The sequence below is a fragment of the Crocodylus siamensis genome, chromosome 5 (assembly GCF_052110815.1).
Source record: "Crocodylus siamensis isolate JL-2025a chromosome 5, ASM5211081v1, whole genome shotgun sequence".
Classification (NCBI taxonomy): domain Eukaryota; kingdom Metazoa; phylum Chordata; order Crocodylia; family Crocodylidae; genus Crocodylus; species Crocodylus siamensis.
The window spans coordinates 192,396,498-192,420,104 of NC_143399.1; the positions used below are offsets into that span (position 1 = coordinate 192,396,498).

The window sequence follows — 23,607 nt, forward strand, 5'->3', positions numbered from 1 at the left end:
CCTTCTCTTTTTTGCAGTAACTTAACAAGCGCTAATAAAGGCGACACTCTGCTCTCTTAGGATTGTTAGCGCTCTTTTTTTTTTAAGGCAAAAAAAAAAAAAACCAGGATACTGACGTTATTCTTCTGATTTGTCTCATTTACATTCAGATTTGGGAGTTTGTATCATTTCCGAGTTGACACCTGCAGTGGACAAGATCTGCTTTCCAAAGTGTCAGACAGACGAGTCTGAAGCCTGAACGGGTGAAACCTGTTGCCAATGTGCGTGATGAAACACGTGCTCCTTTTTTCAAATCTTAAACTTTGCCACCCTAACCTTGTTCTCGTGGGCACCGTTGAGGGGCCATTTTATTTATCAAAAAAGCAACAAGTTGCTTCGTGGCTTAAAAATAAACAAATAAATAAATAAACCCCCCAACTATGATGAGCTTGTCAGAAAAATGGGCAGTCTCCCAACCTGCCACCCCCACCATCGAAATCTGTTTGGCCCCACTTCGTATTCTGAACTCGGGCTCCCGTACAAGTGTATCCTGAATCAGAAATAACCTTGAGAGACTAAATATTACAGCTACGACTCCATGCCAACAGTTCGAGCCACACATTGAGTATTTCGTAATAAAGTGTTTTTATTTAATGCAATCTTCAAGAATTTAAACACACAAAATGCAGTGAGAATGTTCACAATTTTGAGACCACAGTTGTAAATAGAAACATTCATATTTCATAAGATTATAAATATTTGATACTGCCATTGTAAAATGCACGTTTTATAAACTGAAAAAAAAATCTTTGCTCTCTTGCTAAAAGGCAATGTCATTTGATCCTGTCTCCTAAGCAGCTGATGGTTATTCACAGAATTTAAAATTACAGCTTTTATTTTATAATTTTGCTTCTTTTTTAAGTTTATACTAATATGTACAATGTGTATCTATTATAGCTGTGAAATAAAGAGGTTTAAGGCAAAGCGAGAAGTTCACCCTCAATCATCAAGGAGACTACAGTCCTGAATTATTATACAATACACACCCACTCCGGAGTGCGCTTGTGCCCCTGGCCAACATTTCGGACACTTTATTCCAAACCCGGGGGGGGGGAGGTCTAAAACTGGGGGGAAACTATTTTTTCATTTTGTAAAAAAAAAAAATTATAAATCTCGAAAATCTTTAATTTACACCGTACCACGATTTCAAATCAGAAAGCTACAACTGAAGGGAAAACAAGCGAACAAAAATGCCAAGAAATGCTTTATTTACACTGACTGTCCCTTCATAGTTGCTGTTCGGTGTTACAGACAGACACCACTGATTTGAAACCTGCTCCCTATTCTGAACGGATGGGTTTATTTCTGGCGCTGGATAATATTTAGCCTACTGATCCTCCTCCCCCTCCGCCCCCAGCCCCCCAAATAACCCCCCTCCCCCCGCTTTTGGTGGGCTCCTCTGTTTTTCTAACCCGAAGGGGACACGAGAGAGCTCCCCTCCCCGCACAACAAGCTGGCCGTGCTCCGCGGGCAGCCGGGCTCTAGCTACGCCGGCGAGGCGTCGTCTCCCCCGGCCGCGCCGCAGCTCAGCCCTGGCCCGAAGCGGCCCCGCTCCGGCTGCCGGCAGCGCTGCACAGCGGCCTGCCTGGTGCGTGTGTCCCGGGCTCCAGCTACAGACAACCAGGGCCGGGCTGGCCGGAGAGGGGCTGCGGGCACAGCCCGGCCTCACAAAGAAGAGCCTCCTTCGGGCTGCGAAGGGGCTCCTGGTTTTTTCACTTCCTAGGACGCGGTCCCGGAAGTTGTGCTGTTTACCTCCAAAGTTTGCCAAACAAGCTCCGGGAAGGGGGGAAAATACCGGAGGGCCAGCTCCTGTCCTCCATCCCCCGAGCCCGGGCTGCCCTGCCTGCCACCCCGCAGCCCAGCCCCGCACCGAGCGGGGAGCCCGGCCCCTGCTGTCTGTCCAGCGGGCGCCCTGGGCTTGCTTTCCCTGTCGGTCCTGCTTTGTTTTAAAATAATAATAATAATAATAATAATTAATAATATTAAATTAATGCCTCCCCCCAACGCCGACCACCCGCGCCCACACACGCACGCACTCACAACATAAAATAATTAGAATAATAATAATTAAAAAAAAATAGAGAGAGAACAAATAGGAGAACTATTTATTCGGTTCACAGTCGTGTGAAATGCAGCAATAAAAATCTTTGGACTTCAGCAAAAGTTGTTTTTTTTTTCCTTTTTTTTTTTTTTAATTTCCAAAAAACAGCGTCCAAGGTCCATGAAAACAGCGCTTAAGTCTATAAAAAAAATGTCACTTAAGCAGTTTAAAAAAAAAAAAACCAACCAAAAAACCCCCCATCGAGACAGCGTCTCCAGCTGCAGCCACCCGAAAACCACCGGGGGGAGGGGGGAGGAAATCCCGCAAAATAATAATACCGGTGGAGTCAGATCTGTGGGATCTGGGGCAGCCCCTTACCTGTGACTCCTCTACACAGGCCACCGCAGGGCTCTGCGAGCCCCGCGCCCCTCCGCTACGGATGCTGGTCTCGTCTGTACACACGGGTTGTTTGTCCTGCTTTATTCTCTCTTTAAATTATTGCATGGGGTGAGCTCGGCCGCCCAGCGCCCGCCCCGCCCGGCCCTACTCGCTGTCGGACTTGCCGTCTTTCGCCGTGGTGGAGTGGTTGTAGAGTCCCTGCGCCATCAGGTGCACCGCCAGCGTGTTCTTGCTGCCCGTGGCCTTCTTGATCTTGGCCCGCTTGTTCTGAAACCAGATCTTGATCTGGGACTCGTTGAGGCTCAGCTCCTGGGCCAGGCTCTGCCGCCGCTGCTCCGTCAAGTACCGGTTGGTCTGGAACTCGGCTTTGAGTCTCTGCAGCTGCTCGGCCGTGAAGGCGGTGCGGGGCCGCTTGTCCTCTTTGTTGGGGTTCTTCTTCTTTGGTTTGCGCGACCTGGGCCCTGGGGTGCGGGGGCGGCCGGGCGGGGCGACAAACAACAGCACAAAGAGAGACGTGAGAGGCGGGCGGGCGGCGGGGCCCCGGGCCGCTCGGCTCGCGCGTGGGCAGGAGGCAGCGCCCGCGCCGGCCGCAGGCCCGAGCCCGTGCCCGTGCCCCCGCGCCGCGGCTGGGCGGGCTGCGCCGCGAGGGGGAGGCGGCCCCCGCCCAGCCCGCCCCCGGCCCGGCCTCCCGGCGCGGGTGGAAGGGTCACGCGTGGCCCGGGCCGGCCCTGGGGGGGGGAGGGGGCGCAGCCGGAGGACAAAGCCAGCCGGGGGGCGATGCGGGCCGGGCGGCGCGGGGAGGCCGTGCCAGCCCCGCGCCCGCGGCCTCCGGCCCCGCTTTGTCCCTCCCCGCGGGGCCCGCGCCGCGGAAAGGAGCGGGCTCGGCCTGTCGCGCAGCCGGCGGCGGGGGCAGCGCCCGGGCTGAGTCACGCGGAGCGGCCCAGCGGGACCCGGCAGCCGCGGCTCGGGCAGGCTGGGGAAGGGGCTGCTCCTCTCTCGGGGCCTCGCTCCGTATTTGTATTCATTTACTTCTTTATTCATTTTTTGCTTTTTATTTCTCGATGGGCTTTTGCCGCCGCCGCCGCCGCCTTCCCCGCACCCACGGGCGGCCCCTCGGCCTGCGCCCCGCGAGCCCCGCCGCGAATTAAGTCGTAACAAAGGCGCGCAGCGGAGAACAATGGGGCAAGCGCGGGTCGGGCTGCGGGAGCCGCTCGGAGCCGGGGACGCCGCTCGGCGCGGCCCCGCGGCCCGGCCCGGCCCGGGCCTGCCTGCGCCGGCTGCGGGGCGCCGGGGCGCGGGGGCTCCGCGGGCCGGGCGCGGCTCCTCCGCAGCGCGGCCCGGCCGGCAGCCCGCCCCGCGCCCGCGCCGCCCCGCAGGGCCAGGCCTCCCCGGGGCCTGCGGCCGGCCGGGACCCGCGGCGCGCGGGAGCGGCTCTTACCTGAGGAGGGCCGGTCGGAGTAGCGGGTGCAGTAGACCCAGGCGGGCCAGAGCATGGGCTGCCCGGGCGGGTTGGCGCCGGCCTGGGAGCTGTCCGAGTCCGAGCTGACGGACAGGTCGGCGCCGCTCGCGCCGCGGGGCTTCAGCGCGGCGTCCAGCGCCCCGGAGTCGCCTCCCTTCTTGGCCGCGCCGTGCAGCGCCAGGGCTTTGGAGCCGCCCTCGCCGTGCGCCGGCGAGCCGCCCCCCGCGCCCGGCAGCTGCCCCGCGGCCGGCGGCGCGGCGGCCGGGCTGCGGCGGAGCTCCGTGCCGGCCGCCAGCCGCGGCTCCGCGCCGTCCTTCCTGCGCCCGAACTCGGGCCGCAGGATGTTGTCGATGAAGAAGTTGGTGATGCGGGGCGGCAGCGCGGGGTTGCCCGGCGCCGGCAGCACCAGGGCCCGGCGCCGCGCCGGCTCCTCGGGCTGCGCCGGCGGCTCGGGCTCGGGCTCGGGCTCGTGGCGGGGGCTCTGCTCCGTCTCCTCCATGCCGCGCCCCGCCGCCCGCCGCCGCCGCCCGCCGCCCGCCCTCGGGGCCGCGCTCGCCGCTGCCTCTGCCCCGCGCCCGCTCAGTCCTGCGGGCCGGGGCTGCCGGGGCCCGCGCACGTCGGCATCCCGCGGGCTCGGGCCCCGCGCCCCGCGCTGCGGCGGCGGCCGCCCGGCGAGGAGCCGCGCTCGCGCCGCGGGTCCTTCTCGGCGGCGGGAGCAGCCGCGGGCGAGGGCTGCTCCGCGGCCCCGGGCGCAGCGGCAGGGCGCCGAGCCAGGGCGCCGCCGGCCCGCGCCTGCCGGCCGAGGGTCCGCGGGGGCGGGCGGGCGCGGGCGGGCGGGCGCGGGGCGGCACCGGTCGCGGCGCCGCTTGCACCGGCCCCGGAATACTTTCACTCCGGATTTTTGTTCTTATTTTTAATAGAGCCCCTCGAGTGACGTTGCAAGGCCGGGCTCCTCGACACGTGCCTCGGGCCAATGGCGGCCCCGGCCCGGCCGCACGTGACGCCGCGGCCCTCGAGTAAGTGACAGCCGCGGCCCCCGCCCGCGCCCGCCGCCCCCGCCCTCCGCTTTTAAAGACACAGCGGCCGCCCGGCGTCTCCCTGCTCCGGGGAAGGGGAAGGGCGCGGGGACGTCCCCGCCGCCCGGCTCCGCCCGGCCCGGCCCGGCCGCGGCGCACAGCTGTGTCCGGGGCGCGGGGGAAGCCCCAGCCCCGCGTCCCGTTTTGGGGGGCATTTCCATCTTGTTTACCTGGGGGGGGCATCCCACAATTCCTTGCACAGAGGCATAAATCACATCGCACGAGCCGCCGCGGTACAAAGGGGCGTCGGCGCGGGGCGGGGGCGGGGGTCGGGGTCGGGGCCGGGGCCGGGGGGGTTCCCGCGAGGGACGGGTGCAAACGGCGGCGGAGGCGGCTCATGTGCCCGCAGCTCCGGGGCGATCCCTGGGCTCCTCCCCCCGGCCCGGCCCTGCAGCCCCGCGGGGGGCCGGCGGAGAGCGGCGGGACGAGGAGGACCCCCGTCCCCCCGGGCGAGCGGCCGGTAATTGCCTCGTTGGCCGAGCGCCGGGCAGGGGACTTGGGTCGCGGCTCCCCGCTCCAGGCACTGTGCTCCGCCGAGGCTTGGCCCGCACGGGCTCCCCGCGGCCGCCCGGCCCCGCCTCTGGGGGTTGTTTCTCCCCCGTCCAGGTCGCCCAGGCCGATGCCCCCCCGGGAAGCGGCCGCCCCGTTTGTGGGCGGGGGGAGGGGGGCTTGGGAACCAGAACTGGGAACCAAGGGCCGGGGGCGGCGGGGGCGGGGCGCTGCGCATCCTGCCCCCGTCGGGGCTCCTCATCCCCCGCCTAAAGTCACCAAAGGTCACGGGCAGGCGGGGGGCTGCGCTGCTCCCCGACACCGGCCCCCGGGGCCGCGCTGGCCCGGCGGGCACACGCGCAGCAGGCAGCCTCGGCTGCCCCCTCCCCCGGCCCGGCCGGGGCTCAAGCAGCAGCCCCCGGCGGGGGGCCAGGAGCTGCCGCTGGCTGCCCCGCTGGGTGGTCCCCCCGGCCCGGCCGCGGGCTGCTCCTCTCGGGCGCGATGCCGGGCGCTGGGCAGACCCCGGGGCTCCAGCCCGCCCCGTGCGGCCGGAGCCGGGCACGAGCCAGCGGGCTTGCGGGCCCGGCCCGGCCGGGGCAGAGCGGCTGCTCGAGAGCCGCCGCCGCCGCCGTGCTCTGCCCCTGCCGTGCCCGCGGGCCGCGGCCCCAAGAGCCTGCTGGGCGCGGCGGCGGCGGCGGCCTCCTTCGGGCCGTGCCCCCAGCCCAGCGGGCGGCAAGCGGCCCCTCGAGGTGAACCCCGGCAGCGCCCCGTGACAGGCGGGTCTCCCGGCTCCTCTCGGCCCTGCAGGCCCGGCCGGCCCCCTCCCTGCCTGGTGCCCGGCGGGGTGCGCAGTGCCCGCCCGGCCGCGCCCGCCGCCGCTGGCACCGCGGGAGCTGCGCCCGCCGCAGGGGCCTGCCTGGCCAGCCGGGACAGCGCCGAGCGCCGGGGCTGCGGCGATGTGCTTCTTTCCCAGGCGATTTCTGCCTGAAACCCGGTCTCCGCGGGGGGGGGGCTCGCAGCAGCGGATCGCAGAGATGCTCCCGCCCTTCTCGTGCGACCTTCCCCGGAGCCCGGCCTGGTGCTGCACCTCGCGGCGCGCTGCGGGGCCTCTCGCCCCCTCCGTCGGCGGGGAGCCGCCCCGGCCCGGCGAAGGGGCTGCCTGGGCCGCCCTCCCCGCGAGCCGCCCCGGGCCAGGAGGCCGGGCCGAGGCCGAGGGGGCAGGCCCCGCTCCCGCTCCCGCTCCCCCTCCCCGGGCGCGCCCGGCACTGAGCCCGCAGCCAGGTCTCTGCTCCCGGGGCCCCAGCCGGGCCGGCCCGGGCCGACTTCCCTCAGCATCCGGGCACCGCATGCGGGCGCGGAGGCGGTGGCCGGGCCCGCTCCTGCCCCTTGGCTCCGGGGCCGTGTCCGCCGGCCACGGCACGGGGCGCGCTCGGGCCCGTCGGCCTGGGAAGCGGGAGGACGCAGGAGGGGCTCCCAGCCCAGCCCGCCCCGGGAGGAGGAAATCTGGCTCCTGGGGACCGGGCGGCGGTGCCGCCCCGCGCCCTGCCCCGCACCACGGCGCGCTGCGGGGCTCGCTCACAGCGCGCCCGGGCCGCACCGGCGAGGCGAGGCACCCCCTCCCTCCCCGCGGCGCCTCCCCGCGCCCTTCTGGCCGGCCCGGCCGGGCCCCGCGCAGCGCCCGCGGACAGGTGGCGGCGCGGGGCCTGCGGACAGACCGCTCCCGCCCTCGGGGCACGGGCGGCGGCGCGCGGGGCCGGCCTTGGGCTGATCCCCTCCCGCGCCTCGGCGCTGCGGGGCTGCGGGGCGGGCCTGGCGCTGCCCGCGGACGCGCTGCTCTGCCCCGCAGTGCTGGTCGGTGCCACCTGCCCCCCGCGGGGGCCACCCGCCCGCATCTGCCCTTTCGCGGAATACATTAGATTTGAAAAGACTAGTCCCGGAGCCCCCGCGCGGACCCGCAGCGTCGGCCCCGGGGGTCGCTGTCTGCGGGGCGGGCCGGGGGCGGCTCCGCCGTCGCTGCCGTGAGAGGGCGCGGGCGGGCCGCGCCGCACCGCACCGCACCGCACCGCACCGCACCGCACCGCAGGGGGTTCTTTACCCGCCGGCCGTGTCCGGAGCCCCGCTCAAGCCGCGCTGCTCCCAGCCCGCCCGGCACGGCACGGCTCGGCTCGGCTCGTCCCGCCGACACGGCCCCGCGCCAGCCCCGCTCCCCGCCGGCGCCGCTGGACGGGACGGGACGGGACGGGACGCCCCCGCGGCACTGGGGCGTGCGGCCGTGGCCTTGCCACGCACTCAGGGACATTCCCCGTCGGGGGCGTGGGGTCCAGACGGCTGGAAGTGAATGTAGGGCCCCAGCCTTCAAGCGACAGATGTCATCGCCCGCCCATGCGTCTAGCTAAAATTGAACGGAGGGCCCGAGCCTTCAACGCAAGAAATACAATCTGTCTGTCCCTCTGCGTAGGCGCCCGCCGCCCGCCCGCTCTCTAGCCGTCCTCTTTTAGAAATCGCCGACGTATTTCTGACTTCCAGAAGCTGTCCCGCCGCCTGCCCCGCGCTCTGCCCCTTCCCTCGCTCCGACACTGACACCGCACACGACATCGGCGTCTTTTCTGACGGACCAGGGAAACCGGCTGGTTTCAAACGGCTGAAACGCGGGGGCGAGAAGCGCGACGGCGACAGCCCGTCCCCGCCGGAGCTGCCCGCGCGCGAAGCCGCGGCGACGGCCGGGCAGACGGCAGCTTTGGTGCGGGATAGCGCGCTGTCCCCAGGCGGAGGCGCGGGTCGGGCAGAGCGAGGCCGCACTGCAGGAGCCCCGGGGCGCTGCGGGGGGGGGGTCCCGGGGGCGAGCCCCGCGCTGGCCGGGCGCGGGCGGGCTGCGGCGGCATCTCGGGCAGGGTTCATGGCGGAGCCCCTGCCTGCCCCGGACACAGCCCCGTACCGCGCGCGGCCTCCCGCGGGGAAAAGCAGAGCCCTGCCCCGCGGGCCCCTGCTGCCGTTTGCTGCGGGTGCCTCACCCTGCCCTCCCTGGAGCCGGGCTGCCAGGCTAACTTGAGCCAAAGCGCAGGGGTCAGGGATGTTTGGGGGCACTGAGCCCTTTCCCAGGCTGAAGTAAGGAGACATTTCAGGGCTCTGGTGTTTCAGAAGCATCAGGAGACACCTGGAGCAGCGCAGCAAACGCTGGCAGAGGCACTGGGGTGAGGACCCCAGGGGCTCTGGAGAGGTGACCTGAGAGAGGTGGCTGGCTTGGTACTGGGGCAGGCCTGGGCAGGGTTTGCCAGGGGGCAGGAGCAGATCGACAGGCAAATCCAATGGTCTTACCAGCTGTGGCTTGTAGGGGCAATGCAGGGGCGAGAAAGGCCAGAAAAGATACTGGAAATGGAAGATGTTTTGCAGACGTGCTTGACCAGCACTGGCCAAGCCGTGGTCCCCTTCTGCCACCCCAGGGAGAGGGAGCGCGCCCACGCAGGGCCCCCGTGTGCCGGGGCAGGCGCGTGTGCTGTCCCACGCTAAGGAACAATGAAGTAGAAACCACAGGTCGCTCCAGACCCCTCTCAGCTGGGGCCTGCCATGCTGTGCTGTCGCACTGAGCTCTCATTTCTTCCTGCACTGGGAGGCAGTTGGGTCCTGGACGTGGCTCCCTACTTTGGAAGGGGATTTATCTACCGCTTCGCTTTCAATTAAGTAAGATTTTTAAAAAAAGGCTTATTGCCAGCGTGACTGTCTCTCAAAGTTGCAGCAATTAACTGACCTTCTGGAGGTTGCACATTACACTCGTCATTGCGTACAGGATCACATTCAGTTCTAGTTTTCTGAAAGGAGAAGGCCGGGAGCTCCCCTGCAACTTCTGCTCTCCCGCGAAAACCCCACGGCCCATGCGCTGCGGGAGCAATGCCACAGTCAATACCGTGCTTCCTTCTCTTCCACAGCATCGCCTTTGCTAAAGGAGCGATTTCTGAACTCTGCTTCTAACCATTGTGAGAAGTGCCTTGCACGGCCACCAGACATATTTGTGCCATGCTGTAAGGGAAAAGCTGCTGTTAGCCTGCTGCCTGCGTCTCCTGCTCTTCTCCCGTGTTGGTCATTAGTGGGACTGGCATCCTCAGGACGTCCTTGTGGCCAGGACTCCACTTGCACTCATGCTTCGACCTGGGTCATGGGGTTTCTCACAGTGTAGCACCTGCTCTGCCTCTGCCCCCTGATGGGAATATAGCTGGCTGGCATGTGCTACAGCTCTTTTCCTTTTCTCCTGCGAGGAGGGTGGAGACAAGCCATTTGCTCTTGTTCAACCTTAAGTAGGGCTCCAAAATCAGGCTGCTACAATCTCACCTGTGCATTGATTAAAAAAATGCACACACACATACAGAAAGACATTTTCTTCCTACTGCACAATAAATATTCAAAATGTTTGCCAAGCTCAGAGCCTGAGAGGAAAGCTGGCCTGGTTATTAAGGTACTGTCAGAGCTGGCTCCAAATTTCTATCTTTGCCACTGCCTTCCTGTGCGGTTGTGGGCAACTCATGTAAGCTCTCTGTGCCTCCTCCCATCCTCAGTGGTCAGATGGGACAATAATACTTCTCTTCCACGCTTTTGGTAGCTCATTTAGACTTTCAGCCTTTTGGGAGGCGACTGCCTTTTAATATGTGCCTGTACAGTGTCCAGCCTAGTGCGGTTCTGGTCTTAGTTGAAGCTTCTCAGGGATGCTATTTCATGGATGTAAGGAGCAGGCATCTGACACTTGCAGGAATCAGGACTTCATCTGCTCTGCCTGTCCTTTATCCTTCAAGTTGGGGGTATCTCCTCAGGGAACAGAGATCCTACAAGGATAGCACTGCAATCGGTGCTGTCCCATGCTTGACATCCTCACTCCCACCTTACGATATGAGATCTTTTCCAGTGTAGTGTCAAGCACAAGTCCCTCAGAGAATAGTAGCATCCCTAGGTGCTGAGTGACATTTACAATGAGGAGCACGTAGCTGGCATTCTGCTGCTTCTGTTTGGCACTTCCATTCCCCAAATCTATTCTCATATTCTTCTCCAAAGTGCAGCAGTCACATTGTCCTTGATATTTGGAGTGTGTGAGAGAGAGAGAGTGAGGGAGAGAGAAGAGGGAAAGAATGTGTGGGGGAGGATATTCCCCTCCTAAAATATGTGCATTTAAATTGTCCAAGGGAATTAATGACATTAGACTGCTTTGTTGTCAGGTTTTGCCAGTGTCATTCAGTAAAAAAATGTACGTAACAAATGCCAGCCATACCAACCAGACATGCCATTCCAGACTCCTGCTGCCAGAACAACTGTTCTAATGATAGTAAATACGATTACTCATTGTTTCTGTCGTAGCCATCCGCACACTTGTACATAGGTACCTCTCATGCCCATGTCTGAATGAGAGCCAGAGTTTTGGACCCACGTGCCACTGAGCACCTATAAAATATCCTGTCTGTTTATAAGTATATCTCATGCCCACCCATTTTTACTGAATCGAGTTGTAATGATGAATAAATAGATCATCCTTCGGACTGATTCCCTGCCAGCTCTGTGGGTATACACTGCACAGTGCAGCTTTGCTGAATTTCTAGTGCAGTGCAAATAGCTCAAGCCTCCTTCTCCTTCCATAACCCTACGGTAAACCAGGAGTCACTCCACTGAACGGAGTGGAAGCCAGTGGAATTACACTACTTCAAGCCAGTGCTAGAGGAGTGGTCCCCTTTTTAAGAATAATAATATGGTGTGGATTTACAACATCCACTTTTCCCTCCTGTCCTCGCTTTATCCCTACCTTTCTTATAAAGAAACATACAGTGCATGCAAAAGGACATTACATATTACATATTATATTATAGGTCAAGAAATTATCATCTCTGTTATATATACTATCTTTATAAATGCAAATAGAGCTAGAGATATGGTCACATAAGCTACGTAAAAGAAACCTAAATGTGCTTATTTAACCACAAGGAGTCATAAAATGACATTATAAAGTCAGGTTAATAAACCAATTATTTTCATAGGGAAGTAATCGTGCCAGAGTATTAATGTTGTTATTATGACTAGTGGGAAGTGGTTTTACAGCAATGCCATAGAGCTCCACTTCTGAAGCAAGACCCACGGTAAGCACCATGCTGCCATGGAATATAAATGACTGTCCCATCCCCCAAAGAGCTCGCACTCACGGTAAATGGTGTAGTGGAACCTGTTGTGAGATTCCCACAAATAGTTCAGGTATGGTAATGCTGTCACGTTTTGTGCGTAACAAGGATCTTTTCCATGAGATCCTGGATACAATCCAAATGAACCTGTTCCTCCAGCTGAAGTCCTCCAAACTGGTCTGAATGTTAAGCCAAAACTCTTAAGGGTAAGGTCCCCCAAGGCAGCCTGCAGAAAGGTCATGAATTCTACAGAGCGCGGTTATCCCATGGCAGTTATCTGATTTTCCAGAGGTGAGAACTGGAGCTGAGTTTTCTTAATCTCCATCACTTCCTCAGTGCTATTTTACAGATGAAGACCAAAAGGCCCTTTGTGAATACTAGTGCAATAAGCCTCATGAAATAAGCCTCATAACATTATTATCCCCATTTTACAGGTGAGGAAACTTTGGTGCAGAATACTGGCTTACCCAGAGATTCCAGATCTCCTGGCTCCTAGTCCTATACCTGAAGAGACCATCTGCCTCCCCAGTAATCAGTCTTGATTGCATTATGTAGCCGGTCTGAGCCTGCGTTCTAGAGCATGCCAGTAGGTGCCCAGATAGAAAGGAACCAGAAAGAATTTGGGGCACTTCCAGTGGGAATAGTTAAAAAATTATATTGGTCTGTACTTCGAACTCCCATCACTCCCTATCTCCTTCTGTAATAATCAGGGATAGATCCCTATGCTAAACATGATTTTTACATTAAAGAGCTTCTTCTCAGGCTCTCTTTCCCCAGGGACCATGAGAATATGATTGGCTTTACAAGCAGCACCCATTTATTGATCTCCTGTCTAAAAATATTTCAATAGGTGCACCTATTCCAGGTCAAAACATTTCTGCTGGTGACTGCCCTAACCTGTACAGCGGAAGAGCTATTTTTCAGTATTATACACTGCCACGAAGTGTGCCCAGTATAATACAAATCGCATTTCTACAGGGCTTTACCTCTTCAGAACACTGCACAAACACTAACTGAACAACCCTCATCATGTTCCTGGGAAGTCATATTTGACTGGTCCCATTTTAGAGTCCAGGACACAGATGCAGAGAGGGGTTTCGCCAGAAGGCTGCCACGGTGCCAGAACTGGCATTGTGGAGTTGCCTACCTCCAACTCCCTGCCCAAGTTGCTAGATACTGTTATTGGTAGTTATTGTTTATTGTGTACTTTTATAGTGCTTTGCATCCATAAGGACATCTCTTCTCTATGAGAAGTGCTGGAGTTCTCTCCTGTACCTATCCTGGAGCATGGGCTAGAAAAAAGTCACAGCAAATGACCCACCTGCCCTTCATTATCACTCCCAATGCTTGATCTGTAGGAGAAAATGCTAGGACTATTAGCAGCATAGTCACCGTTACAGAACACTTCCTGTTCAGGGCTGCAAAGTACGTTGCAGACATCAGTTCTTACAACATCCCCAGAGGAAAGGGGAACAAATAATGCAAGGTCGATTTAGTGGAAGAATTTAGCTTCTTTTTGGGCTTGGGTGATGTTTCATTGCTAAGTAGAGAGTCAGAACAAGACCCATTGAATAGAGTTAAGGCCAATGCCCCACTATGAGCTGAAGTGAGTTATAATCAGAGCCTATGGCTTATGTGGGATTTTGCTGTTGCACGGGCCTGTGTGTGGAGAAATTCTAAGATAGTTCTCAGTCCATAGAGGGTTGGCAAGACGTTCCTTGGGAGGATTTGGTATTTCAGACTTTGAGCTGCATTGCTTAGTTCTGATTGGATGCAGAGGTCGTGGCATTCACTCTCTTCCCTGACTGCATGGATTTTACTCTTACAGTAAGGGAAACACAGTTCAAATTTCAAGGAATATTTTTTTTTAATATTTGCTTAACGTTTCTCTTGTTATGAATGTTCCAGCCAAGTATTTAATTTCCTACCCTGTCCTTTCTATGATAGTACCCAAATAGAAGAGGCTTGAGCACTACCAAAGCAAATTCTGTCTTTTATTTGAGTGAATATTCATGGATATTTTCTTGAGATATTTACCCACTTCAGCTTCAAGGGTTGATAGAGTAGCTAGATTTAGATTTGTAGTCGACTGCTTCTCTTTCTAGGTATAACCTTTACAGGACATGTCCAGATGCAGAATTTATGCTCTTTTAAGACCTTGTGCTATTTTGATATTCTCAGCTATGTGAAAAGCCTGCCAGTAAATTAGCAGAGTGAAAGCGATACTTATGCAACTTTACAATATTATGTACCATTATTTCATGTCAAACACAGTTTTACGGGTAAACACACTTCAGATGCAAGCAGCTGATATTCCTTGCCTGAGACACTTAGAGATTCAGAAAACATATGCCCATTTGCTGGTTCATATGATTGTACATACAAGTGCCACCCTGCACAGTCCATCAAATTCAGACTGAAAAAGTAGGAATTCAGGGGGCTTGGCCTTGTGAAGAACTCAACTCCTATGAAAAGATGTACCTAGTTGGTGTCACTATTATTAGCCAGAGGAAGTGAAAAGTGTATGTCACTTCAATCAGGCAGTCCATTTGCCAACAGGAGGGATCTGGAGTTGATGGTAAAAATGAGCAAGCTTTACACCAATCAGTGAGTTACGCTTTGGGATATACAGCTGTGATCATATTAGGTATCTCTAATACCAACGCACACACTGCAGTACACTGATAATATTCTCAATAGAAGTTGAGAGCTGAGAAAGTTTTAGCATGTGCAAAATATGGTTGTGCAAGGCTCACCTCTCCTTTGCTTGCTCAGCTTGGATGATGTGCATGATAACATTTTATGCTTGCAGAAGTGTGTGCACATGTAAGACCTATGTTGTGAAAAGGTAGTCCTGTAAGTCTTATATGTCACCTCACTGATGTGATTTACTGTTGTTTTCAGTTACAAGATGGACAATTTTAAACTCCTTTTGTCTCTGCAGTGTTTTCTTCTGTTGTTCTGCAAGATCTCTAGGCAATGGTAGTGCAGCATGTATGGCATCTTTCCATGCTTCCACAGAGTATTGTTTTCCCCACTTATGGGTGTATCATTGTAAATGCATTGAGTTTTCTTACATGGAAAATTCCACTGAAACACTATCAGAATATTTTTGGCCTCTTTTCTTAGGCCTGGGAATGGAATGGCAGGTACATGTGGGAAAAATCACCAAGCTTGGGCCTGATCTTACAGTTAAGCTGGGAGCAGAATTTTCTTTTGAAATAATGCATGTATTGCACATGAGAATGTATCACACATGTTCAGCACAGGTATACATCACACACGGGCCTCGTGCTGTCACTCTGCCTTCTTCTACATATACTTTGCCAGGTGAACAACGTAAGCATCATAGTTTTTCTTCATTATGCAATGTATCAGGTCAAACTGCAATGCCATGCTTTGCTGGTGCTCTAAGGCAGCTCGAAACCAAGAAAGAATGGCTTTTTATAATTTTCTCCTTCTTATACAGCTGAGATTTTCTGATGATTGTACAGGGTATAGAAAGGAATCCTTGAAACTGGGATGTGTGGCAACTGGCTGCTCCATATACTATTCAAAAGGGCTGAATCCTGTTCCTAATTATACTAGTGTAAATCTAGCTTTGCTCTGTTGGGTTAAACTCTACCCTCCATTAAACCTGAGCCATTCCCCTGCACTCAGCAAAGTTTTACACTATGACTGAGGACATATTGAGTTTATTGACCCTAATAGCATCACACTGAATTGACACAGGCCTAAATAAGAGTAATAGTTGGCCACATGCGTGCTAGTGAAATCTAAAAAGCATAACCTTGAAATTACAAATAGGAAGGCTCTCCCCTTAACAGAGAAGAGGACAAGAGCCATTATAAAAACAGACTACTGGACTAGCTCAGAGGACCCTAGTGACATTATTATAAGCGGTAAAGTGTTTTGGAACATCCCTGAGGACTACCGTAGGGTTGGTTTTATTTTAAGTAAGTGACAGTCCAAGTTATTGCCATTAAAGCCTCTTGCTTTAGCTGCTCTCACCGAGGAGAAGGAGGGTGCTGGGAATATTGTAGTTTTAGAGACGAGAGACTCCAACGTGGCCTTAACAAAAGCAGCCAAAGAACATTCAATCAGGGAAAAATTAGGACAAATATTTATAGGATCTTTTAAGGGAAGGGTTGTTTGTTTAATGTTATGCAGACCCAATCTTCTCTTGGTTTGTTTGCTGCTTTGCTTATTGGGGTGGCTGGTGGGGGGCATTGGGGGTGGAGCAGTTTGTTCAGCTTTAAAGACATCCTCTGGCATTTTCTAAAGCCCAAATCCCTTCCAGAAGGGGAGGAGAAGATTGATTTAATTTGGTCGGGGTGTGGTGGGTGGGTGAGGGAGAGGAGAACAGAGTGTACTGCTGTTGCTACTGCTGCTGGCTGTTGCTAGCCCTGAGCTAAGGAGGAGGAGGTCAGTAGGTCTCTGGGTGTTTGATCTGTCCTGATCCCCCTTCACAGGGGAAATGAAGCGACAGGGACTTTGCCTCAGCACAGTGGACACTTTGAAAAAACGTTTCAGGCAGATAATTTATCGGGTTTAATTGCTCTTTAATCCTCCTGATCGGCCTGGCGTGGAGAAATCCCTTCTGAATGGGGGAGCCCATTTGAAAAGGCCCAGGCGGGTGAGGAGGGGAAGGAGGGGGAATCTCTCTTCCCACCCCCGACCCCATTGAAGTCATCACAGCCTGGCCCAGGCTCTGCATCTCTGGCCGGCGCAATGAAAGCTTCACGCACAGCAACTTAATGGAATGACAGTGCTGCCTGTACCTTTGGAGACCCCAGTTTAGTGACTAGTGGTGGATATAAAGACCAGGGCCACTCACCCTGTTGCCCACCTCTCTCCCCATCTCATTGCATGGGAAGGAGACTGGGGTGAGTGAGGCATTGCGGAGACAGCAAACAACCTGGGACCCCTTGGGTCGCACATTCAGGGGGTCTGTCTAACCCACCCTGTGACCGTTTGCACTCAAACATCTCCCCCCAGTCCGCTTTTGCAGGGCTCTGCTTATTGTACATGAAACCCCACCCTTCGTGGCGCACAGACTCGCGTCCGGCTGAGTGACGTCAGCGGAAGGACTCCAATGGGAGTTCGATCACGTCAGCAGCGACGAGCTTTGTGTATGTCGGTGCAGGGTTTAAAGAGACAAATCGATCTCACCCACAAGTGCTGCCGGTCCAGGGAAAGAGACCCAATGCCATCATCCACTGAGGGCCTTCCCCTCTAGTTTTGCCTTTCCTGTCGCTGACAGTGGTGATCTGGCTCCTAGCTGTCTCTTTGTTTTTTTATCCTGAGCTTTGTTAGGATTTTAGAGAAGTAAATATTATTTCATCTTTGTAAGTGCTTTTATTTTTTACATTAAAACGGATTTCAAGGTGTTTTATCCCTAATGAGAAACAACAGGAATCCTGTTAAGATGAACACGAGATGTAGCAGACACACAGACCGAGCCAAGGATTGTAGATTATGTTCCTCATGACAAGGGGCAAAACCTCCTTTATACACCCATTTATTTCTGTCTCCCACAGACTTGCTCCGTGCTTACTATGTCATGGTGGATTATTTTGATCAGAAAGGGAAGATTGAGGAGGCTCAGATGAAAGACAATGGTGTATCTACTAAGGAATGGACCACATACTTCAGAATATTTCCTGCACAGTTACCGGTCTTGTATCCAGTCGCTATTTATATCCTGCTTTCCACTGGACTTTCTCACTGTGCATTACTAACAATAATTCACTGACTGCTTACTACAAAACATTTAGCTGAAACGACAGCAATGTAGAGTATTCTTGGTCTCTTTCCAACCACAGAAATGGGGCATCATTAGATCAATTAGTCAACATGCTGTTTTCACTCAGTAGGCACGTATACATGTTCATTAATGCGCCTTAGATACTGTTCATTTAGTTTAGTACTTGATTAATAAAGTACTAAATGCGCAGTACCTAGAGTTACTGTGCAGCGGTGCCAGTGCATGGTTATTTAGCGATGCTTACTGCACATTAGCCCAATAAAGTGGCACACTAGGCTGTTAGCACGGTTTTTGCCATGACATGCTACTGCACAGTGTTATTAGGCTAATGCGCAGTAAGCATCTTCTTTAGACATGCCCAGTGATTCAGATAATTATCAATTTTAATCTATTTTTTAAAAATAAAAGAAAATACGAGTTCAAATTATTCTTGTACATCTCGTCTTACATGTTTCCCTCCTGATACACCATGTGCCAAGCTCTGCTCTCATTTACACTGGAATTAGGATTTGGATCTTACTTGAACTGTTGTAAAACAGGTGTGATTCCATTTCATTCAAAGGATTTAGAGTGAAACCAGTGTTACTGAGAGAGCAACCGAGCCTCATAGTTGTACTAAAAAGAATACGGTTTTTCTGTTCTGACAGGCAAAATTCAAAGCCACTCTACTCAAATCATACTTAATTTAAGATTCCTGCCATCTGTATTTTTATAACTAATATCATAAAAGTTTATTTTTCTATATAAGACATTATATGTCAATTGGTGTTCTACAGTGTAGTAACCTGCAGTGATTCAAGGCATTTGTTGCTTTTTATCCCATAAGCATCATTTTGTTTTTATTTCAAATTAAGATTGATCCAGACTTTGTTTGCTTGAGTTAAAAAATGGGCACCCTAATTAATTTCAAACATTATAATAATGCTATTGGGAACTTGCAGTAGGGGCTCTAAGGACTCTCAAGAAAATTAACCTGGGGTTTCCACTTGAGACCTCATTGGCTTTAAATCAAGATCACAAAACCAACCATAGGCAGGTTAATGACAACTAGAAGAAAGAAATTGCCCTGATGATCCAAATCAGCCCTACGGTATTTCACTACAAGACTGATTTTTTTTCCTACATAGCTCTCCCTTCAAAAAGCCTAAGTGAAAACCCTTGAGTTACCTAAAATATGCAACATAAACAAAATTGCTTTCATTTTTACCTATGACACAAAAATAACCCAGGCATTTTCCAAACGAGAATAATCTTTAGTCTCACATGCAAATTGCCATAGCAGAGAGGTAGTAGATCTGTCCTATTCATCCAAAGCTGTGGGGACCCTCAAGGTCAGGTTAATGGGCTTTGTCAAAGACAGAACATGGTTACAATGATGTCGCTTAACAGCTTTGTGTTGGATCATGTGAATAAATGGGATATTTCCATCTCAAAATTAGTCATGTTTCAGCACACAAAATACAAAGGTTGTGGCTGAGCAATTCATTTAGGAATCAGAATATATTTTACTTCTTGCATCAGAGGGTGCTGTCTATTCAAAATTATTTGTGGCCTCTTGCTCCTTGAAAATTGCACATCTCTCTGCGACTGGCTGAGCCATTAATTTAAAATACGTACGGGAACAGAAGTCCGTTTTTCTTACTGGGTTTGCAGAGGCAGGTTTGATGGCAGAAAGCCCAAGAGAGGTGTGTTTGGGGGTGGTGCTATTGATGGAGAAACTAAAGGGTTAAATGTCCTTCCTTTTGTAACATGATCCTTAATTCTCAGGCAGAATTGTCCCTGCTACTTCTAGCAACCCTTGTAGCACATGCCATGATACAGTGCAAGTATCTGCGTTGGGGGGGGTTGAGTCTTGGGTGCACTATTATATCATTAGTGCAACCGAATCAACCTACTGTATGGAAACGTTGTTTTTAAGCAAACAAGCTCATTTTGTATAATTAATTTTCCCAACAAAGAACAAAAGATCAGTAAATCAAATAAAATCCCCTAAGAACCACAAATGAGGAACAAATAGCTGAATGTAAGTATTCCTGTCCTGATAACTGAACGCAGCCCATCAGGCATGCAATATCTATGAACATATCTTTAAATTATCACAGCGCTTGTGATGAATGGCTCGTTACAGATTTTAACTGTGGTGAACAAACCCCTCTGGTCAAATGAAAGTAGGCCACAAGCTTCCTACCAATTCCCTGGTCAAGTCTGTGAAGCAGAGCAAGCTGAAAATGGTAGCACTTTGCATTTCAAATTGCTCCAAGTCTAGGTGCTATTATTATTATTTATTACTTCTATTGCAGAAGCATCTAGCGGCTCCGGCAGAAAACCAGAGCTCTGCTGCATTCAGTAGTGTGAATACATGTAATGAAAAGACAGCTTCTGCCCCCAAAATCTTATAATCTATACATATGGGAAGATGACAGGTGGGCAAAATAAATAAATGGCCAAAGGGAAAGAGAACTTAATAAGCAGCAGGGTCAGAACAACTAGTGTCTAGCAGAGCTGATAAAATAATAAAGCTCAGAACAAGCCTGGTATATGAAGTCATTTAAAATAGGGTATTTTTATGTGCATCTAAAAATATGCTGTACATTTCCATGGCACCTTTTATCAGAGGATTTCAAAGTGCTTTATAAACATTAATTAATTTAGCCTCATAATACCCCAGTGAGATGGATGAGTTTTATTACCACTGTTTTAGAGATGCCAAAACTAAGACACAAAGTCATTAAGTGACTTGCTCAAGGTCATACTGGGAGTTGGAGTGAGGCAAGAACAGAACCAGAGTCCACCAGGTAGTAGCCACAAGCCCATACTTCCTCCCCAAGCAGAGACTGGGATGTATGAAGGCTTAAAAGGCCAAAGTAGAAGATGCTTGGTGCATATACAGAGCCAAGGAGCATGCTGAGAGAAACCCCGGTGTCATGTAACAGTCATTTTAGTTACAGCTTACCATTTACAAAGGGAGTATGTCACGAAACACACCCCAGGTGATATCATTACCACTTTGAACTCAATGGGAATATCGCTGTGCAGTAGTAGTGCTAGTAACACAAAGCCATCTTGACAATCAATAGTTTGAGGCATAGAAAATGCAGCTCTCTGTAGCTTAGATGTTGATACCCTTGCTCATGCTGCTGCACTGTTAGTCCCACTGACGGAACAGGGTTACTTGTGGAGTAGGGCATTACTCCACTAAAAGGTATCAGAATCTGGCTCCATTTGAATGTGTGGGCAACTGGAGATTTCTCAAGTTGTAAGGTTCAACACGTTTCATTTCTTGAAGAAAATGAGTCATTACCATTGTTAAATTAATGTTTAAAGCACAGCTTCCTTTTCAGTAACTGAGAAGTTTCTTATGCCCCGTGCACTCAACTGGTGAGTGCCATTGTCTGTGCCCTAAACTGGCTCCTAGCAGGGAGCTGCAGACTGATGACATATCAGCAATGGCAGTGCCACATGGACAGAAACCGGTACCCATCACTATGATGAAGATGTGGAAAATCTGACAGGTGTTTCTAAAAGCTGGACCTCGCTGCCTGGCTTATACCCATGTTTTTCTATTAAATTAACTACAGTTACTCCCAGCTTACACTGACATAAGGCAGAAGAATCAGAATTACTGCCTTAAAAATGCCTGTTTTCACATATGTCATCTCATTATTTATCTAAGACATGATGTAATTCAGAAGTACTGTGCTTTGTCTTTAAGCGGTTGGCATCTGATGGAGATGTTATGTTTCATTTATGTATCTGGGACTAAAGGGAGAGAGTTTTGTCCTTGTGACAAAATTAGCCCATTTATGGGTTGTTGGGCTTTTTTGGCAATTTCTCCATTGACTGATTAAAATCTCCCTGAGGCAGACTTCTCTTCCCAGTAAGCTCACTTGCCAGGCAGGGTTTCCCAAGTTCTCACAGCTCTAATTATTAGGAAGAAGGCAAACAAATGAGGAATTTAGTAAATTGGGACAGGGTCAATTGCATCAGAAAAGTCACACCGCGACACAATGGGCCAAATCCTGCAAACATTACAGGCTTCACATCAAAAGGAGATCCACGCAGAGGGCAGACAGGGCTAGCCCAACACCTTTCCCTGCCTCAGCTCTTCCGTCTTCGTACAACATGGGAGCCTCCATTACTACTAGGCCTACGGGCACAATCCTGCCAACAGAGACTGGGGTCCCGCTGGGCAAGGGGTTATACAAACAAGCCTTCAGCAACAGGAAACTGAAGTAGGATCCAATAATACCACACGATGTATTCTTGGATGTGCGTTTCTGTGGCTGCTTCGTTCATCCCTAAATGCAGACTGACCGGCTACCCACCCAGCCTGCAGGTTCAGGTCTGTTGCATTATGTGAGAGATGAGATGCATATTAAACCTTGTTCTCAGCTCTCTAATTCCCTGTTTCTCCCTAAAATAAATGCACTGATGCCTTTGGTGCAGGAAGATATTATTGTGAATGCATTGACAGTCATGTTTCCGTGAACAAGGGGCTGTGGCCTGGTTTTCAGAGGTGCGGTGGGGGTGCTCAGGACCTTTGAAAACCAGGCCATAAATGCATTAAAATAGATTCCCTAATTGGTAAGCTTTCCCCTCAGAGCATGATAAACTTCCTGGAGTAATCATGCTATCTGCTGCTTTGCAATCAGCATGCAAATCTAAGCAGGCTCCAGCCTCCAAACCTAAATAAGCATCAGGTTTACTTGCATTTACTTTGGTAGAAAGATGAGCGGCATCTGCATGGTCAGTCCCAGCTAAGAAGTAAACATAAAGCTAACGGAGAGGTGAAAGGTGTTGTGATGGCACTTTAGCAACCAACTGCTATTTTCTCAGTTTTGGGGAGATCACTAACTTGCATTTGAATTTTTTTCTCATTGAGGGGGAAATCGTATATTCTGTAGGAAGTGAATAAAATAAAATAGGAAAATCACAGAATCCTAGAATACCAAGGCTGGAAGGCACCTGAGAAGGTCATTTAGTCTAGTCCTTTCATCAAAGCAGGATCATCCCTGACTAAACCATCCCAGCCAAGTGTCTGTCCAACCTGCTCTTAAAAATTTCCAAGAATAGAGATTCCCCAGCCTTTCTGGGTAGCCTGTTCCAATGCTTAATTGTCCTTACAGTGATAAATCTTTTCCTAATCTCTGACCTACATTTCCACTGCTGCAGCTTGAGGCCATTGCTCCTAGTTCCATCCCCTGCAGTCACAGAGAATAGTTTATCTATATCCTCCTTATAACCACCCTTCAGATATATGAAAAATCTTCACCAGACTAAGTACCCCTAGCGCTTTCAACCTTTCCTCATAAGTCATGCTTCCCAGGCCTCTAATCATTTTTGTTGCTCTCCACCAGACTCTTTCCAATCTGTCCATGTCTTTCTCAAAGTGTGGGGCCCAAAACTAGACACATTACTCCAGGTGAAACCTCACCAGTGCTGAATACAGCAGAAGTATCGCTTCCCTTGATTTACAAGAGACACTTCTGTTAATATAACCCAATTATTATATTATTCATAATACATTATTATATATTAACTCCTGTTAATATAACTCAATATATGCTCTTGACTTTTTTTGCAACAAGGGCACACTGTTGGCTCATATTCAGACTGAGGTTATGTAAACCTCAGGTCCTTCTCTGGAGTACTAGTCAATCATTCCCATACTCATCTATATTTGTTCATACAATTATTCCATCCCAAGTGTATCTCACTTGTCCTTGTTGAATTTCATTCGACTGATTTTGGACCATTTCTCCAGTTTGTCCAGGTCATTCTGGATCCTAGTCCTACCCTCCAGAGTGCCTGGAAATCCACCCAACTTGGTATCATCTGCAAAGTTACTAAGCATGCACTCAAATAAAGGAGAATAATGGAAATCGGATGGAAATGATATGTAAAATTACTCCCTTGCCTTAAGCTGGGGCCAATTCCTGGAATCTCTTTGTCCCTGGAGCTTCCAGGATACCAGTGGATGCGGCTGCAGAATCACGCCCTGGAAGTTGAATGAAAATCCATTTGGTTTGGAATTCCTTCATCTGCCCGCAATGAAGGATGAAATAATTAGCAATGCAGGAACTTTAAAATGCTGCAGAGTTCACTCCTTTACCATGAAGACCTCTTTCTCCAACTTCTGCTTCTTGTTTGTTTATTTCCAAAAGAGAGTGGACACCAAATTTCTATGCACT

The 23,607-nt window shown here is 52.4% G+C and overlaps 1 protein-coding gene across 1 annotated transcript; it reads right to left on the reverse strand.

The window, feature by feature from the left end:
- Positions 1-1,424: 1,424 nt before the first annotated feature.
- Positions 1,425-4,563, reverse strand: EN2 (engrailed homeobox 2). The gene is made up of 2 exons (XM_090049910.1): positions 3,918-4,563; positions 1,425-2,940 (listed from the first exon to the last, which is right to left on the reverse strand). The coding sequence occupies exons 1-2, from the start codon at positions 4,435-4,437 to the stop codon at positions 2,624-2,626; spliced, it is 837 nt and encodes a 278-aa protein (XP_089906036.1). The 5' UTR covers positions 4,438-4,563; the 3' UTR covers positions 1,425-2,623.
- Between the last annotated feature and the right edge of the window lie 19,044 nt (positions 4,564-23,607).

What these genes read in the sequence shown, in the direction of transcription:
- EN2 (XM_090049910.1), bottom strand. Translation starts at nt 4,437, where the DNA reads ATGGAGGAGACGGAGCAGAGCCCCCGCCACGAGCCCGAGCCCGAGCCC. An exon ending in CTCCGACCGGCCCTCCTCAG is followed by an intron (nt 2,941 to 3,917) that starts GTAAGAGCCGCT and finishes CCCGCACCCCAG; the next exon opens with GGCCCAGGTCGCGCAAACCA.